General features: G+C 34.4%; 2 protein-coding genes across 5 annotated transcripts in view; both read right to left on the bottom strand.

Annotated features, from left to right (window-relative positions):
- LOC132036455 (seed biotin-containing protein SBP65) overlaps window positions 1–2,733 on the bottom strand; it is a 53,422-nt gene extending 50,689 nt beyond the window's left edge. Inside the window, exons 1-2 of one of the 4 annotated variants that reach the window (XM_059426801.1) lie at window positions 1,510–2,733; window positions 737–950 (exon numbers count right to left, since the gene is read on the bottom strand). In XM_059426801.1, the coding sequence (XP_059282784.1) occupies window positions 737–950; window positions 1,510–2,614 (1,319 nt within the window). In that variant the 5' untranslated portion in view covers window positions 2,615–2,733. The remainder of the gene's footprint in view (window positions 1–736; window positions 951–1,509) is intronic. The other 3 variants (XM_059426803.1, XM_059426804.1, XM_059426802.1) reach the window with 3 other exon arrangements.
- Window positions 2,734–12,352: 9,619 nt separating this feature from the next.
- LOC132036158 (protein trichome birefringence-like 39) lies at window positions 12,353–18,603 on the bottom strand. The gene is made up of 5 exons (XM_059426413.1): window positions 18,273–18,603; window positions 17,989–18,160; window positions 14,602–14,777; window positions 13,521–13,679; window positions 12,353–12,925 (listed from the first exon to the last, which is right to left on the bottom strand). The coding sequence occupies exons 1-5, from the start codon at window positions 18,566–18,568 to the stop codon at window positions 12,637–12,639; spliced, it is 1,092 nt and encodes a 363-aa protein (XP_059282396.1). The 5' UTR covers window positions 18,569–18,603; the 3' UTR covers window positions 12,353–12,636.
- Between the last annotated feature and the right edge of the window lie 1,348 nt (window positions 18,604–19,951).

The following is a 19,951-nucleotide window of genomic DNA, read 5'->3' as shown; positions in this document are numbered from 1 at the left end:
TTCATCTTTCAATATACCAATTTACGTGGAGCACACTTGTTTATTTTTGTCCTAAAAAATGTCTCACTCCTATATATTTATATTTACAAAATTTTCATCTTACCCAAATAACTTGTACATAAGACATGTTTTAGTCTACGATTCAAGTATCTCGTTCTTCCTTCCCATCCCAAACTCCGCTCCTCCTCGGAGGAGGGCACGCAAATTAAAACTGATTTGAGTAATAAGTTAGTTGCATTTTTTTACTAGATCACAAATAGAAAGATCCATCCTTAGTAACTTATAAACTAGGTTACCAATAGAAAGATTACCCCTAATCACTTGCTCCACATACTAAGTTACCAATAGAAAGATTTATCTCTAATCACTTGACTCCTCCATATAACAGGTTACAAATAGAAAGATTTATCTCTAATGTCACTTGGCTCCATATACTAGGCTACCAATAGAAATACTCATCTCTAATTACTTATTAGTTACTACTCCCTTCGTTTCAATTTATATGAACCCATTTGACTGGGCATAACATTTAAGAAAGAGGAAAGACTTTTGAAACTTGTGGTTCAAAATAAACCTGTAAATCATTCAAATCACTTATAAAAAGAAAATAGGTTCAAACAAACATAGTTACCCAAATCACTTATATACAACATACACGCTAATATCTGGTTACAAACATGATTGAACATGATCCATTGATTGGACACTAGATATTTATTTAAGGAAAACCAATTACCGTGTATTTACCTTGGTGGTGTCTTGTGATTTTCTAGCCTCTATTTCTCTCTCTGCTTCAGCCTTTTTCCTAGATGCATACTCTGCTGCACTTTCTTCAGCTGAAACTACATAATCCTTTGCTGCTGCCAACTTGTCCCCTGCATATCCCGCTGTTTTCTTCCCAGCATCAGCAACCAAATTCTTCGCGGCCACTGTTCTCTCTCCTGCATACCCTGTAACCAGAGATGTCAAATAGCCAGGTGTCAGGTGTCAAATGAGTGGATTGGTTGAATTTGGATGGGACTAAAATGGGGGTTGAAATGAATTGATCTAAAATGGGTTAAGATACGTGTGAAGTATAACTTAACCAGCCCAATTTTTCACAAAGTATTAATTTTTTGTTTTATGTGGCACCTTCTCTGTCCAAAAAGAATGTGGCTCGCACATTTCCTGTTTAGCCTCTGTTCAAAAGGAATGTCACGTAACTTCAAATTTTCCTTTTTACCACCTCTAATGAAATAATATATAGCCATTTCTTTCATCTTTGTGCCAAGTCCGCACAAGTCAAAGGGCAACGTTGTGCCACGCCACATAAATTGTGGCATAAATTAGGACTGGACGGAGTATATCAAATTAAAAAATTATGCCTTCAATTTTTAAAAATATTTTGACAAGATATGTATGAGTCAAATTGCATTACATATTATAATAAATTAAACTGAAATATGAAATAGGCTTAGTTAATAAATCAGTGGAGGTGATTTTTCATGAACTAATTTTGAAAACCCTTACCTGCAACAGTAGAAACAGCACCAGCCGTAGCTTTTGTGGCCTCTGCTGCTGCTTTTGCAGTTAAATGTGCAGCTCCTAAACCAGCCACTACTGCTGTATCCTTAGCTGCTCCAGCTACTTTCCCTGCATATCCCACTGCACCTTTCCCTGTTTCAACAGTAGCATCTTTTACTTGAGCAGCTTTTTCCCCTACATAACTTGCTGCACCCTTGCCCTGTTCTTGAACCTCCCCGGTTTTTGGCGCAACATAATCTTTAGTTTCCCCTGCTTTTTGCATAGTGTAATCTTTAGCTTGTTGTGCTGATTGGGCTGCTGTTTGTCCAGCACCTGAAAGGGTATCTTTGGTTGCTTCATAAGCTTGTTGGCCTTTCTCAAGTGCAGTGTCTTTAGCCTTTTGAAGGCTATGAGTGAGAGTGTGTTTAGCTTGTGCACCCTTTTCTCTTGCATAAGTGTCTGTAGCACCAAGTCCATGAGTTGCTGAATCTTTAACATTTTGCAATGTTGAAGCACCCTTTTCTTTAGCCTTCTCATATCGCTCTTCAGCTGCTCTTATGGTGTCCATTGAATTCTGTTGTGCTGTTTGCCTGTATTGAGAAATTTCCTCCAAAGATGGACCTTTAGTACCACCACCTTCATGATGTGCTATGTTTTCACCTTGGCCTCTTGCTTGTGCTTCTGTAGTTCTCTCATGTTGGCCACCTGCACGAACTCCTTCTTTTTGCATTTGGGTTCCTCTGGTTGTGTCTGAATTTGTGTGTTCTTGTCCATGAACATCAAACTTGACACCTCCGGGTTTTTCTTCAAATCCCTGTTGCTTTCTCCCCTGAGTAACAACATCAGAAGATTGTTGTTTCTCCCTTTGAGCTTGTTGTATTGGTTGAGATTCTTGATCATGATGATGGGATTTCGTTTGATGTGTGCCCTGATCAGGAACAGTAGTAACGGTACTCTTGACATGAACAGCGCCAGGATGAACATCGGTTGCGCCCTGAACTTCGTCAGCTAGAGACTCAAAATGGCTAGCCATTTTGGGAACTCTAGCTTTCTCAACTTCGATTTTGCGCTCATCAGTAACATTCTCTCTTCTTGCTTGCTGTGAAGCCATTGTTAATAAAAGTAGTAATTCTGTTGGATTAGTTGAGTTTTGGTTCTACAAGATGTTTGTTTGAAGTATGTGACTGAGAGTTTGATGATGATGAATTAATAACACACGATGCATTTATAAGAAAGACTCAACTCTTGAGATTGTAAACGGTTAAAGCTTTAAGAATGGGATAAGTATTTCATGAGAATTGACAGGTGGTTCGGTTTTGGCTATAGGTGAGCAATTTCTCATGCAACGTGGTGATCAAGGTGGCTGATTTGTGGAACTGCATGACTCAGCAGCTACATGCTAACGTGTCGTTATGCCGTCGTGTTTGACTCTATCTGTACTGCAATAGCTTAGTCCAAAGGTTATCCTAGGTGGATTCAAAGTAAGTTTTAGATGGAACTAGTTTTTTGTCTCAGATTTTTGCTTCCCGAGAGTAATTTAATTTTAATAAATATTAAATTAATATTTAAACAAAAGTTATATAAAAATATTATAAATTGCAATTTTACATAAATAAAATACATTAATATAAAATAAAAAAAATATTATTCTAACGTATTAATCAAGATTTATATAAATTAAATTTCTAAAAGCGAAATGTGTCACATGAATTGAGACACAAACTTCTTTTGGATAATCGACGCTGAGACCAACTCTTTGGATTGCCCTCATTTTTAAGGAAACATTCCTATAACAGTACAATTTTTCGTCGACAAGAATTCAGGTGATATATAATAGAAAACTCGTTCTAGACTTATACAATAGAGATGATTGGCTTCGATCGGCTACCAAGCAGATACGCAGAGGCAAAAGAAAAAATGCCGAAAGTTGTAATGTTGATACAAATAAGAACTGTATATATGAATCATTGGATCCAACATCACTATGTACAATAGGCAATTTGTAGATCGTCATGCTTGTTCAACAATATATCATGAACAATGAAATTTATTAGAGGGGTCATCAAATAGGGGGAAAAAAAACTCTTCGTATTAATTTTTATACCAAGCAAATAAATCAACACATGTTTCGAATTGATTATATCAATTCCATGTCAACTATTAAATTTCTTGCGAGACACAAGATAACGCTAACCCACCGCCGCTAATGCAATCACTTGCCAACTACCAGAGGGTTCTAATTGTGTTATCAAGTCTATCTAAAACAGACAACAACAATTGCGCTTGAACTTTTTGGTCTTACTGAGCATTTGGATTTTGGATTGAGGAGGCCAGCCCATTGTATTTATATATTTAGAACCTCGTACATACGCCACGTATTTACCTCATCAACTGATGTGTAAGGAATGAAACTATTAACGAATAACCTTTTCTCCACGTCCCATTACTTTAATTTAGCAATAGGAAAGAAAACTTGCACTGTTGCACCTGTTCTCTGGTTTAATTATTCTTTGTCTCTACTCATTGACTGATAGTTCTAGTTCTCATTAAAAATTATTATTCTGTTGTAAAATCAATCTAAAAGAGTTAGTATAATATATTAAAAGATGAAAGCAAGAACAACAAAGTGACAAAGAGAGGAGAAGATTTTTTATTTCTTCCAAGTATCAAGTGTCTCTTCATATCACATCACATACCTCTATTTATAATATTACATAGAGGTAGAATTACAAAAGATGTCTTAAAAATGACATTAACCAATTGACATCATGGAATAGTTATGGGGGAGATCATGGAGGTGTGGGAGTAATGACCACATAATGGTGAGGAAGTAATGGAGGATTAACTATACATCATGGAGAGAGTAGTGGGAGTTAATTCTTTAGGAGTTGGACATCCACCATATTATTCTAATATTTCATAACACTCCCCCTTGGATGTCCATATAGATAATGTGCCTCGTTAAAACCTTACTAGGAAAAATCCAGTGGGAAAAATCCTAGTGAAGGAAAAAGAGTACACATATCTTATAATAAACATTGCTTGCTGCCTCGCTAAAAACCTTGCAAGGAAAACCCAGTCGGACAAAACCTCGGCTAAGGGAAAAAGAGTACAGCGCGTATTATACTCCCCCTGATTAAAACATCTCTTCATTCCGAGAGACGACGCAGCCAAATCTTGTATACCGGCTTCTTTCTGTTGAAGATCGTGTCTGGAAAAGAACTTTGACGAAATGTGTTGTATTATGTCTCCTTTGCTATATCCTTCTTTCAATTGAGCTATGCAAGCTTCGTACAATAATATTGTTGAAATCTTCATTTCCAAATAAACATCATACTGTTGCAAAATGTGCTGAATTATTGGTCTCAGATAGACACGTATTCCTGACTTCCTTTGTAAGTAGCTATCACCTTGGCAGGACTTGAATAAGTATCACTAATTGACTGCCATATAGAACGTCATAATGTGCAGTACCCTTACATGCAAATCGGTAACTCGCTTTGAAGAACAAACTTCATATAATAATAAAAATAATGTCCTGCATTTTATATTACCAACAAAACCTTGATAATACTTGTTAGGATAAACAAATCTATATTAATAATTTCTTTTGCAGTATGCAATACAATATACTCATCATTATAACAATTTACATTTAGCGACATCACAACCATTGGGGTACTCAATGGAATCGCTTTAGCTTATATAAAGATTTGTTGAAGCTTTATTTTCGTAAACCTTAAATGCTTCAAATCAATTTAAATTCGTATGGATTTTCTTTCGTTGTCTATATAACCATATTGACAACAATTAATTATATGCATTCAAAATTTTCATATATTGCCAGACTGATAAGAAAACCCATTGCTTCCACCACAGGAGAATACATACATCTCCATACAATAATGTCAGGATTTTTTTTTTTTTTTGCGAAAAATCTTTATGCCACAAGGCACAAGACGTACTTTATATTTACGGTTTTATTTCTCATTTTACTTTTCGCACAAGAATCCATTTGTACCCCACTGACATTATACCTTGAGGTCCTTGGACTATACGTCCAAAACATCACTATTCCAAGTGAAACAAAATATACTTTGATTTGCGTATTTTATTTGGCCAATCATTATATCTCGTCCACATTCTTTTTGTGATTTGAATTCAAGATCCTCATCACCATTATAATGTTGAGCGCTACATTATTTCAAAGATACCGTCGACGGTCATTTGATATCGGTTCCAATGGGACATAACTTATCGAGATCTCTTCATTTTTTTTTTATCAATTTCAGGTACCTGAACCTTTCCCAAGGTTTTATGAAGGTTATGTCGTGGTGCTCTTTAGAGCACTTGGCTCATTATATGACCATCTTAATTGTTTGCTCCTCTCCTTCTTCAAGGAATTTTACTTTTGGAACCAATTGGTCTATCGCCATAGACTATGTCCTTCAAGGATTTTAATTCTAACTGGAGCATTTGCAGCTAGAATATGGAATATAATATTCACTTTTGGGTCAAGAAGCGTAATGCGGCAATCGACTTGAATTATATTTTGAACGAGGATCATACCGGTGATAATTCATTACATATACCTTATTTCCCTGTACCGCTTATCATCCCTCCCCTAATGCTAGGTAATCTAACATTTACCTCCCAACCTTATTTGGGACCCATCTATGTGCGTTGTGGTGGAGCAATTAAATCATATACCGCACATTCAAATTTCTAGATGGGAATTACTTGGTTCCTGACCCTGAACCAATTGTGATAGGGGAAGTTATCATAACTTGTTGGCTTGATGCATACAAGAGCTGCTTCATATTATATAACATATCTCATCCCAAATTTCTTTTTGGGAGTTTTGTTCTCTTAACCAATTGTTTAGCTATAATTGGAGGCATACAATTTCTGCTAAATCAACTTGGATATAAACCAAAATATCAATATATTTTTCATAGTTTGGAACTGTGCTCTTTATTTAATAATTTGAGCAAACAACCTTGCAAAAATCAAATTGCAAGTTGATATAAGTGCACATGAGACCATAACATAGATGCATCTATTAAAACCATATAATTATAAACCGATCCACATGGCAGGTGACTGGGGCCCATATATATATCACCTTTTATATGTTCCAAAATCATGGGATACAATCCCAACCTTACCTGGTAAATTAATCAATTTGTCATCATGAGAACAAGCAGCACAAGAGAATTCTTGAAGAATCTCTTTATTTCTTCAAAATACAACCACATAAATTCTCAATTATTTTCGCATCACATTTGAACCGGGATGGTCAACCGATCATGCCAACCTTCATAGCATGTGATTCCATCATGCTTATATTTATGTGGTACAAATTCAGAGAAAAAACAAAACATTTCACATACATTTTGTTTCCCCGCTATAGTTGTAGTAATATAGAGATATTAAAACTTCCCATAATTTATAGTTTCAATATAATTCATTTCTGGCCAATGTCTTTGAAACTTAAAAAGTTTCTTTTGAGACTTACTACAACACCAATATTATGGACAATTTCATTCCTCCGGGTAGTAACATATTAGCTTTTCCAAATCTCCCAATTAATTATGTACACATATTTCATAATACCATCCATATGGTGAACACATCCTTTTAGGGAGTAATTGTCATTATAGTCATGGCCAAAATCTTTATAAGCAAGATTTATTTCTTGCTTTTACCCTTTGGTAATTCATGATAAAACACACCACAATATTTGTGACGTACTCAAAGTACGTGACCAAATTATATGACTATTTATGCCAAAATATTTTCTTTTTATTTCTCTCAAACCTCCCGTGGAGGTGAGTTGTGGTATTTATCCAATAATACATGAGCACGTCCTTATTCATGATGTTACACATTTACTTTCAAAAATTGGCGAGCATTCACGATGTTTTTCACAAGTCACATTCTCTTCAAGAAACAAACTACAATCATATATATGTGCTTCATAAATTTTGTTACAAGCCCTTCTCTTTGTCATATTCATAGATCCACCTCGACATCACTTTGAAATTGTATTCCTTTCTTTTGATAGAGGATTTATAAAATTTTATCAAATTGGGTCACACGACAACCGTGTGTCTAATAACTTTTCATAACATATTGATGAAAAAAATCACCTTCACCTTTAGAAGGACCATTTAGAGAACTCACAATGTTCTTCCAGTTACATTACCACAATGATGATTAATATTATTTTGTCCTTAGCCATGTCCACGTTCATTCGTTTAACCACTTATTTTCATTTAGACTTATTATGAACAGCTACTACATTCCCCTCACGGAATGGAGCATATCAAGTGGGACGGGCTTCACAATTTTTCATCAAATACACATTATTTTGCCTTTGTCATCATTATATCGTAAATATGGTGCAATGGGACTTAGACCCAACGGCATGTTAGCCCATAATTCAATGAGACTCGAACCCAACATCTCATCACATGGTGCACCGGGACTTTAACTCGTTGTCTTACCCTCTAGGTGCGATGCGACTTGAATCCACCGTCTTACCCTCGACCAATGGCATAATAGGCCAAAATGCAAATGAAGTTGTTCAATGGGGGCCTAACTTAGCAGAACTTTTATGACAGTATCAATTTATCAAAAAGCATAAACACATTTAAGAATTTATGGGAATATCATCATCAAATAAACAACGACCAGACACAATTTCATGCATTTTATATTAAGACACAAGCATGATTCAATAAAAGTTGTAAATGAAATGATCCCATATAGAAGTTTCAGTTATGGGCAGATCATATGCTTCAATATAATAAATATCGTTGGGCTCTAGAAGAACTGAAGCCTAAAAGGTTCAGTTTCAGTAACTGAGTTGTCCTCCTAGAAAATTAAACTCCAGTAATATTAATTATTATCCAGTACGTTTATATGGAATTCCAAGGGTTCATTACCAATAAGCTCATTTTAAATAAACGAGAATGACACAACTTTTGCAAGCGTTAAGGAAAAACTAACGAGAACATTACAAAGTATGGCGTTATCAACCAATATGCCAAATTAAACTCAATTAGAAAATGAACATACACACCAAATAGGACAGCAACACACAAACCAAATAGGACAGCAACACACAAAATTATCCATTACTGCTTTGGGACATGATCTTGAGAAGAAAGGTTTTCAACAAATTCTCTATTGCTAATGTTATTACTATTCTTGTCACAATCACTGTCAGATATGCCGTGTACTATTCTTGACACAAACACAAATATGTTTATCCATAGTTAAGATGACTGGAAGGGTATGGACAGTAAGGACACATAGTGAAAAGTAACTTATGCAACATAGGATATAATTAATTAAATTGTGTGCAATAGTTAATTCCATGCGAAAGGATATCTTTGATTTTTAATTCATGCTATAAACTACAGCAATATTAAGAAGTTTTGCCTATGTAGAAAAATCGATATGTTAAAGACCTTACTGTTTTGCCAAATTCAACTTTAAGACTGGACAAACATATATGCTAAAACACAAAACAGTACTAGATCCAGAACTTTAGTATGCAATATTTCTAGGAATATTATAAACGAATCCTAATCACATACTAATTAAATATTGTTTTTTCAAAGCAGACTGGATATTTATTGACCATTGTCATATGCTAGTTATGCTAAGAAAATTAAGTAAAGGAAGCTAATTACCTGTAACACCCCGTATCTTAGAACTAAGGTCAGACTCATACCATTAGAGTTTTAGCGGAAAAATTGAAGGTTTGAACGTTTTGCGAAAATGGTTGATAGGCCTACTTCGGGCAGTGATAACTCTTTGATTAGTTGGGAATTTGGGAAAGTACCCTCAATGAAAGTTGTAGTACATAAAAATAGCTTTATAACGATATAAGGACCAGGCCAATCAGAGATCGGAGCAAGGAGTTATGATCGTCTCAATATGGCTAATAGTAAGGCTTTTAAAAGTCTATAGAATCGGCTAAGTTTTGATACGTCTGCCTTCCGGTCGAATTTAGTGAAAATCCGTTGGGAATTTGAGGAAACTTAAAACATGAAAGTTGTAGCCCTTTGAAATAGCTTTCCAACGGTATATTATGGGCCTTGAGCAGAGCTATGTAAAATAAGTTATGCCTATTTTACCGAACACTGCGCAAAACCGACACACACTGCTTCTCGGGGTGCGTGAGGGCGCGTGAGAGCGCGTGCCCCGCTTCGCGGTCCGATCGCGTAACTCTGAGTAGTTACCTGTAGAATGTTGCGCGATTCACCCGCATCGCGGACCCATCGCGAAATAGGTCGATTTCGGGTCAAAATTCGGGATTTCGCGTTTTGAGTTATATTTAAGCTTGGGGTTTATTTCCCTAACACCCCATTCACGAAAAATCACCCTAAATCCATAGAGAACAAGTCCTAAACCTCAAGAACACCAAGGTAAGCCTACTCTAATTATTCCAAGTCAATTCTAATACATATCCTTGTAATCTAAACAAGAAATCATCATTCCTAAAACTAGGGTTTTCAAGAAAACCATCTCAAGGTTCAAGAATTCAAGATTTTGGAAACCCTCTTCAAAGCTCAAGTCTTTAATTCAAGTTTTGAAGCGACTAAGGTATGTAGAGTTACTATCTACGTGTGGGAACATCATTGTTTCTTCCCACGCCTCATAATCCATAAATTATGATTCTCTACTAAAACTAGGGTTTCTATACCATGCTCATGATAACCCTAGGTCCATGTCCATGATTATATTATGTATGAATTGTTATGATTCCATCATTGAGTTCTTAATATTTCTTTATGATTATTGAGAATCCGTCCGTATTAATCCATGAAAACCCATATCTTGTATTCCATGGGTTCTTGCATGCATGTTTTAAATAAAAATACTTATTTCACGAATATCCTACATGTCTACAAGTTTTCATGCAACTGTATTATATAATTACTTTCATGCTATGATACAAGATACATACATACTAAATACAATTTATTTCATGAAACCATATTTACACGCTATTTCATGAAACCATGCTTACAAGTTATTTCGTGAAATCATGATTACAAGACAAGTACAAGTTAATTCACGAAAATCATGGGCTTCTTAGCCAACTATATTATGTTCATGTTTTTGGGAGTTGCACAAATTACCGAGAAGGCTCGTATAGCCCGAAACTACGTAGCCACCGTAGGACAAGGATCGCTCCGCCGATAGGACGATACCTTAATTTTACACCGAATGGATCCATCGGACACGATACCACCTTATACCCCGGGGCAAGGTATGGGGCTCTCGGGTCCGGCGAGGTACCAGACTCCACGTACCCACGTGGTGATATCACATGGTCGGTTTATGAAATGCTCTCCCTACTTATCATGTTTTACTTATGTTATGTATATATGTACTCATGCTCATGTTCATGTCCAGGTTTTCAGTTTCAGTTCTTATCATGTTATTTCATGTCCCACGTTATTTCATTCAGTTGCTTTACATACCAGTACATTCAATGTGCTGACGTCCCCTTTTATTTGCCGGGGGCCTCGCATTTCACGATGCGAGTATCGATATACGTGACGACACATCGCTCGCAGGACAACATTCGTATCAGCTTATTGGTGACCCCTATCTCATTCGGGGTTTAGTCAACTCTTTATTTTATGATTAGTTATGCATCTAAGGTATACTGGGGGCCTTGTCCCAGTAAGTATGTTTTCCAAAATGACTCATGATAGAGGTTTCATAGACTAGACAAGTCAGTTATGTTATGTCAGACATTTGGAGTCGTATGGCTATTTTGGCTCATTCATGTTATTTCCGCACTCATGTTTTAACAAGTATTTTTATTAAGTATTATGACTTACTACGTTTTATAAAGGCTCATCATGCATTCACGTTATATTCCGCTCATGTTATGCCTTATGATGATTCAGCAAGCCATGTGGTTCGCTCGGTCACATGCAGTAAGGCACCGAGTGCCGTGTTTCGCCCAGGCCATGGTTCGGGGCGTGACATTACCTCACATCAGAACTTTCCCGTGTCAGAGCTACTTCAAAGATTAAACCTGAATTGGATAATCTCAATTGGTTAGAGACTCGTGCTGATAACGTGTTGTAAAATCAATCTAAAAGAGTTAGTACAATATATCAAAAGATGAAAGCAAGAACAACAAAGTGACAAAGAGAGGAGAGAATTTCTTATTTCTTCCAAGTATCAAGTGTCTCTTCATATCACATCACATACCTCTATTTATAATATTACATAGAGGTAGAGTTACAAAAGTTGTCTTCAAAATGACATTAACCAATTGACATCATGGGATAGTTATGGGGGAGATCATGGAGGTGTGGGAGTAATGACCACATAATGGTGAGGAAGTAATGGAGGATTAACTATACATCATGGAGAGAGTAGTGGGAGTTAATTCTTTAGGAGTTGGACATCCACCATATTATTCTAATATTTCATAACATATTCATAATTATATTTAATTAGAGATGATTGTTGATACAAAATTTCTTACCGTCTTTGGTGGTCATGCACCTTCAACCTTCGTGTCGAGACTCTTACAAATATAATTAAGCCGCACGTTTCATCATCCACATATTTATAAGTAAAAAAAGTGGAAACATCAACATTAACTATGGGAAAGTCTTCTATTACAAAGCTCACCACTTTATAGATACAGGACTTAACTGGATAGCATCGGCAAGAAATTCCAAATTTGAAAGTTGTGATTTGAATTGCAATCTCTTGACCACTTAATGATTCATGTGTGTAATAGAATAGAAGAAAGCCATAAAAAATTGTGTAAACATAAATGTCCAAAAACTACTAAGCCATAAATAAAACAAATTGATAATTTTCAATTTAAATTAGCATAAAAATAATCTTACAACATCTGTTGAATCTACACAATTAAAGTACAAATTCAAGAGGCAATATGCCTCATCAATTCAACTAATTAAGGCATCCTCTCATGCCTAAAAATCATGCTCTATATTACCCTCATCACTCACTCACCCTTCTTATTTTGTGACTACCAATTGAGCAAAGTCAAACAAATTCCTAGACACAAAAATCACAAATCAAGAAGAGACCATTTTTTTTTTCTGTTTTTGTTGTGTTTCAGCCGATGAGTGATTTGTAAAGAAGAAGATTCCAAGTATCAGGCAATCCAGGGAGACACCAATGGCTGCAATCTAAAGTATTGTGATCACTGTAATAGGTTGGATGTGCATCTTTTCTATATTGAGAAAGTGTTGTAAGGTCCAATAAATGAACTGGCTTTCTTATTCTGCTTAGTACTTTGTTAACCACAATGGCTCCTGCAGTTGTCCCTGCTGGATACCTTATGCCAAAGAATGGTTGTGTTTCTGCTTTGCATGATTTTGTTGGTTCATTCCAATCTTTTCCCCTGATATTTTTACAATGATAAGATGTTAAAAAAGGAAAGTTATGTAATAAGAACTGGTAAAATTAATTAATAAAAACATGATTCGCCCGATCCGTTTAAGTTTGGGCGGACATTTGACCTGTCAAACTCAAGTCATCCAAAAGTTAAGCTGCTCTGGGCTAAATATGTAGGACAAATTGACCCATGAAAAACTCTGTCAAAATATTTTTAAAAATATTTTTTTAATTTTGTTTGATATATTTACACAGAGCCACAATAAAATCATAAAAAAAAATTATTAGGTAATTAAACAAATTATAAAAAAATAAACATGGAAATTAAAACCTGGTAAGAGTTGGATGGGGTTGTCTATACCCTATTGTGTAGTCAATCTTGGTCCAATTCATTTTAGCCCAACTAACATTTAGGTGGTTAATGATCCACCCATTTACTAACTTATCTCAGTTTAATCGTTCAAATTCATCTTAATTCGCTGATTTGACACCCTTAAATGTAATTATTTGTATTTGGGAAGCGACTGAAGAAAATTCCCTCAAGGAAAATTTATACTCCTACTAATTAGTGAATTGGAATTATTATATAAAGAGTTGCTTACTCGTAATGAGTTGGGGAAATTCCCTGGAAGACCACTTTGGTTTTAGTTGGGTCAATATTTCGGTCAACCCATTTTGCCCATGTGTACATCCCTTTGTAATAAGCTACCAAACGGTTCATATCTTTGAATATTTTGTTCCCTTCTTGCATGTAATCCCACCTGCAAATATATAAGATTATGATGTAATAAATGATAAAGAAGCTAGTTATTAAAATTCAATCTCGTAAACTCCAATGATGGAAAAGTTATGAGGTATCGTAATATGTATAATAGTAAGGAATTTTGGTGAAAAAGTAAACCACACATATCATGTTATTTCACAATCGTTACGATTTAAAAGCTTAAAAATGTATGACTTAAAGTTGAGGATCTCAGGGGAGAGCGGTGTGGTCAAATATCATCCTCGAAGCAAATTAGTTACATCTCCAACCAAATTGTAAGTTTGTAAGCTATCAAGCACTTGTTTGCTTCTTTTACTTGACAAGTAAATCGTTCGTTAGTCTACTTGGCACTCTCTAACTTCTCGAATTTACAATTCTCCTTATGATTTTCATATGGAAATTAAAACACCCGCCTCCACAATTAGTTACCCAAGATTTCAAATATTTTCAACTGAGAAAGAAATTTGCTAGGACAAAAATTACTATAGCTGTTATGAACTGGTGGTCCATCATTCGTTTTAAGGATTTTTGCATTTATTGGTCATCAACTGGTCTCGGGCCGGATCCAATGATGGTATAAGATCGCAGAACTGATTCTATTCCTTCATTCATTTAAGAGAGGAGAATCGAACCAGCCCATGCTTTAAAGGCGTTGCACTAGTAAATGGGTCAATTTAATTTAATGGGGTTAAATTGTGAGGATGTTGTTTCTGGACATCGCTTTCTTAAATATGTTGTACTAGGGGACAATATAAAAGAACGCTCGTGTATATATTTGGTAATTGGGATAGGGAGAAAATAGCCTATCAATCATTAGTTGACCTTCCCTCGAACCATTCGACGGGTTTAACTCGACTATACCTCGAAAATATTTGAATTGAGAGTCGTTAAATGCATCACCAAAAAAGAAATGATCTTACGGCTGAGAACTTTTGGTGTGGGTCCACCAATGCCAGCTGTTGAAAATCAAGACGTCCATTCCTCTCCAAGCGTTGCCACTTCGAATAGAGTCCAGTTTTAGAACAGTTCCAACATTTTCTCTCACCATGTCCACCAAATAAGGCGTGCGGTACAATAGCAATCTAACTCCATAATCCTGCGTTACACATGGCCAAAGTAAATAACATTAGTAAGATCTAGAAAATAAAATCGTTAATTTGTCAAAAAACTACACTGCACATGCAAATATCTTTTTTACCATGGAAAAAAGTTAACCTGGCAAGAGGAAGTGTGATGTTTTTTCACGCACAAAAAAACAATGCAATTAAATAGTTAGCAAAAGTAAAGAAGTGGTCCAAGTGTGTTGTTGGCCATAAACTTTAGACATTAGAGAAGAAGACTATGAAGTACGTAATTAATGGGCTACCAAACTTACATATTGTCTTGGTCTGCTTACTTTTCTTTGCTGTTTCAAACAAGGACTGTCCAACTACTAAGGTGTAGGACCTCCTCTGCATAATTTAGTCCATACACTCCAAATTATATAAACTTAGCGCGTAAATTTTTTACATTATCAGTCAAAATTTAACTTGACATAATTTGTAAGTTATCATTTTTATCGGACTATAGATTAATATTTATCAAGAAATTTAAATATAATTACCTAGAAATGACTTGATTATATAAATACTTTTATACAATTAACTATTTTATAACTTTAAAAATTATGAAGTTAAACAAAAATTTTTAACTTGGCAAACCAAACCAACATCTAAAGAAATAATTTGTGCATAAATAAACCCTGCATAACTAATACCTGCATTATTAATACCTGTATAATTATTATTACTAAACTGCATTATTAATATATGTGTTACAAATAACTAATATCTGTTTTACAAATACCTACAATATTAATACATGCATAATCCTAATCAGCTACCAAACGACCCCTAAGAACTTAAAGATTGAACTTATAAAGCTTAGATCATACAAAAGTCACTATTTATTTGTGTCACTAGATGCAAACTCAATTTCGACGTGATCTCCGGCAAAATAGATGACAAATCAATAGCTTTTAGATCCGACGAGAAAATTGTGTTCAAATTTAGTCATGATTGCCGTGTGTTCTTTTTTCTTACTTTGTCAAATCCAGCTTTAGAAATGTTTGACTATTCAAAGAAAAGCGACAAACAAAAAAACAGGCAGTAGAATTTAAATTCCGACAAAAATATTCAATTCTCATAAATGCTTCAGTGATTTGCTAGATATATTTATTCATTTTCTTAAAATTAAACCTCTCACGTCTGTGTGAAAAATGAGAATGTTTGACGATTTTAAAGACTCAAAGAAAAGCGACAAACAAAAAAACAGGCAGTAGAATTTAAATTCCGACAAAAAAATTCAATTCTCATAAATGCTTCAGTGATTTGCTAGATATATTTATTCATTTTTTTTAAATTAAACTTCTCACCTCTGTGTGAAAAATGAGAAAGCAATAAAATATGGAGCGGCCGTCACATTGTCCTTATTATGCCAAACAGCAAATAAAGTGAAACTTGAAACACGCTGGGCCTTATTTTTCCACAATTATGATATATTGTCACCTCTTAAAAGTTGCATAATAAAAAAGTTCACGAGAATTCCTAAAAGCTCTATTCCAACTGGCAATTCAATTTCAATGCTTGAAACACCAATTTATCATAAACAAGTGTTCCTAAATCCAACCACTTGGTTATTTAAGTTGTGAAATAAAATACAGTCGGAAAGAACATATTCCCATGTTGTAATTAAAGGCTAAAGCATGCACCATAAGTCCATAATTACTCATATTATTATGAATAAGCATCCTATGTGGTAGAAGTAACACTTTTTCTCTGAAAAAAAGGACGTAATTTTATCCGAATGAGTAATGACTATGGGTGCGTTTTATATTTTTCATAGCGTATGTTTTCATTAAAAAAAAATTAAAAACAATTTCTTACTTATACTGATGTTTAGAAAATAAGCAAAAAATAATATTTCAAAAGCATGTATATATATCTAAAAATATATTATTAGGGTGAAGATGGGGTTAAGTAGTGGCGGTGACCTCGATGACATTTAAGGACTTGTTTTCCCTATTTCCTCAAGGGAAGTCATTTTCGTGGTTCTTGAAAAACTTTTTTCCTAAAGAAGCATTTTCTAAAACAGTTTGATCAATCAAATATGAGATATTGAAAAATACATTTGGTGTTTTCCTCCGTAACAAACACACCCTATGTCAAATTAAATTTTGATTACTCAAAACTTCATGTTTCCAAAAATATCACAAGGCATTACTAAAATTGATAAAAGAAACAAAGCATAACTTGAATACATGCATGTTGCAAAAATTACTCTCATCTTTTTCAGATTGGGCTCCTCTCCATTTCTCTTCTCTCCATTTTCTAGCTTGGATTACGGACACATGGCATATGTTAAAATTAATGGCTAAGATTTAATTTACTAAAATAAGGCCCCAACCATGGTTTAGATAATTAATAACTTGTCCATAAATATGTTAAAAGTTTCTCTCTTTTTTTTTTTTTTTTTTTTGGGGGGGGGGGGGGGGGGGGGGTTCTCTTCCTCTCTTTGGTGCTTGGAATTTTTTTGGATTAAGGTCTAAGTCTAATGAAAAAATGAGAAAAACTATTACTTTTAAAATACTAAACGAAATTGAGAAAGTATTTACTTATGAAATATTGCAGACAAAAATTCAACAACTATTAGTTTATATAGGTATTACTATAATAGTTTTTATTTTTTGTTTTTATGATATTATATTAAATTCAAGAATACTAAATATTAAAAAGTTCCAACACTAATATCGCCGGGAAACAAGTAGGAAGAGAGAGAAAAAACTTTTAATATATTTATGGATAAGTTATTAATTATCTAAATCAAGATTAGGGTCTTATTTTAGTAAATTAAATCTTTACCATTAATTTTAACTTATGTCATGTGTCTCTAATCCAAATTAAAACTTAGGGAAAATGAAGAGAAGAGAAATGGAGAGTAGCTAAATGCATATTTTTCTAGCTAAAATTTCACTGGCATTCAGAACTTTACCTTCGCCTAAGGCCTACATAGAGATAAGGACAAGACAAGCATGTCTTAAATAAAGCTACTCCAACATTTTCGCCAAATATTAAAAGAAAATATAGTTGAACCAGAAGAACAAGATTAGAATGAGGTTTTAACTTAACATATTGTTACTTAATTTTACATATTTTTTAGCACGTTTAAGTTAAACTGAACAATGTGTGAATTACTATGAGACCCAAAAAAAAAAAAAAAACAAAACAAAAGTTTACAAGCATGGTTAGAATTAATTAAAATTGACTTACCAGAAATACAATTTCATCAAGTCCTTCTTTCCTAATGACGGCAGTTCTGGCCCTTGGAACCCATGAATGAATCATACAAGCTAACGATTCCCACATATTCAAACTTAATGAATCGCCCACAAACATTATCTTCTTCCCCCTGTATTTCTCCAAGAAAACCAGTCCATTAAACCTGCAAACAACATTTTTCAAAACAATTAAAGAAAAGACAAAAAAAAAAAAATGTATGTACTAATAATAACAGAATGAGTCAAAAAGGGATCAAGCATAATATCTCTACATACCTTGGCAAGTTACAAGAAAAAGGTTGCCATCTGTATTTGAGGTACAAGTTATCAGGCCTTTTGTACTTCTGGCAGTTGAATTCATTATCAATAAAAGGACATTTTGAGGAATCATAGAGAGGATAAGATGAATCATAAACCCATTTTCCTCTGTAAACATTACAACTACTTCTAATTCCTAGTAACTCTCTGCCATCTATGGAGTTGCTACTTGTGTTGTTTGGATAATAATGCTCTGCTTTTGCTTTTGTTTCTACTGAAAATAGGAATAACAGTGAGAGAAATAGAAACCCCATTTTCAGCTTGTGCCTTGAAATTCAAATGGAAGTACTAATACAGTGTATATATAAAGGGAGGGAGTGGGGTGGGGTGGGGTTGGAGGGCAGGGGAAAGCAGAGAGGGAGGAAGAAGTAGCACATGGTGAAAGCCACAATGTACCATAATATGTAGACAAGTCAGCATAAAATTATGAGATCTTGTATCAGTGTGTGTATGGATTTGGTATACTTCCCTAATGAATATAAGTTTTATGCACTAAAAAAAATTAGAACGTTTTTAATTTAGTCGAAGATAATAGATTATTATTTTATTTTTTGGATATTATCCGGTGTTTTCTGTCCTTCGATTATCATATGATTTGGTGACAGTTGTGCTATTATTTCTCCGTTCAGACTGATTTTCGTTATTAGATTTTGTTTTTTTATTTTTGTTATTTCTTTGTCCGAACTGCTTTTGTTTACTTTTCTTTGAGACGAGGGTCTATCGGAAGCAACCTCTCTACCTTCCAAAATAGGGACAAAATTTGCTTACACGCTATCCTTTCCAGACCCATTTGTGAGATTACACCGGTCAGTGGGTATGTTGTTATTATTATTGGATATTATATGAGGATTGTATAAATGTGACGAGTTAAAACGGATCAAATCAGTGAATAAATCATTGACACTACACATACAAAGTTTGGTCGGAACAAAATAAGTTGCATCAAATAATAAGCCCAATATAACCTTATCTCGCCCTCCTTTTGTTGTTTTGCTTCTTGGGAAAAAAAAGTTAACTTTTGTGTTTCTCCCAAGTTCTTAAGCTTTTCGAAATTTACTGTCCTTCTATTATCGTATGATTTAGTGACAGTTGTTCTATTATTCCTCCGTTCAGACTGATTTTCATTATTATATGTTGTTTCTTTATTTTTATTATTTCTTTGTCCAAACTGCTTCTGTTTACTTTTCTTTGAGACGAGAGTCTATCGGAAATAATCTCTCTACCTTCCAAAATAGGAACAAGATTTGCTTACACGCTATGCTTCCCAGTCCTCGTCACTAAATATGTTGTTATTGTTGTTGGATAGTATATGAGGATAGTATAAATGTGACAAGTTAAAACGGATCAAATCAACGAATAAGTTATTGACACTATAGATACAAAGTTTGGTCGGAACAAAATAAGTTGCATCAAATAATAAGTCATAGCCCAATATAACCTTATCTCCCCCTCCTTTTGTAGTTTTGCTTCTTGGGAAAAAAAGTTAACTTTTGTGTTTTTTCTAAGTTCTTAAGCTTTTCGAAATTTACTTTATTCTTAATTTTAAAACTTGATTTTGTATATAGAATTTGATCTGTTGTGATCCAATAGTTTAGTAAGTCATATCAGGTTCCATTTGTTGAATCACAATCCAACTC

The sequence above is a fragment of the Lycium ferocissimum genome, chromosome 11 (assembly GCF_029784015.1).
Source record: "Lycium ferocissimum isolate CSIRO_LF1 chromosome 11, AGI_CSIRO_Lferr_CH_V1, whole genome shotgun sequence".
In the NCBI taxonomy this organism is placed as follows: Eukaryota; Viridiplantae; Streptophyta; class Magnoliopsida; order Solanales; family Solanaceae; genus Lycium; species Lycium ferocissimum.
This window is presented reverse-complemented; position numbering and strand designations above follow the sequence as displayed.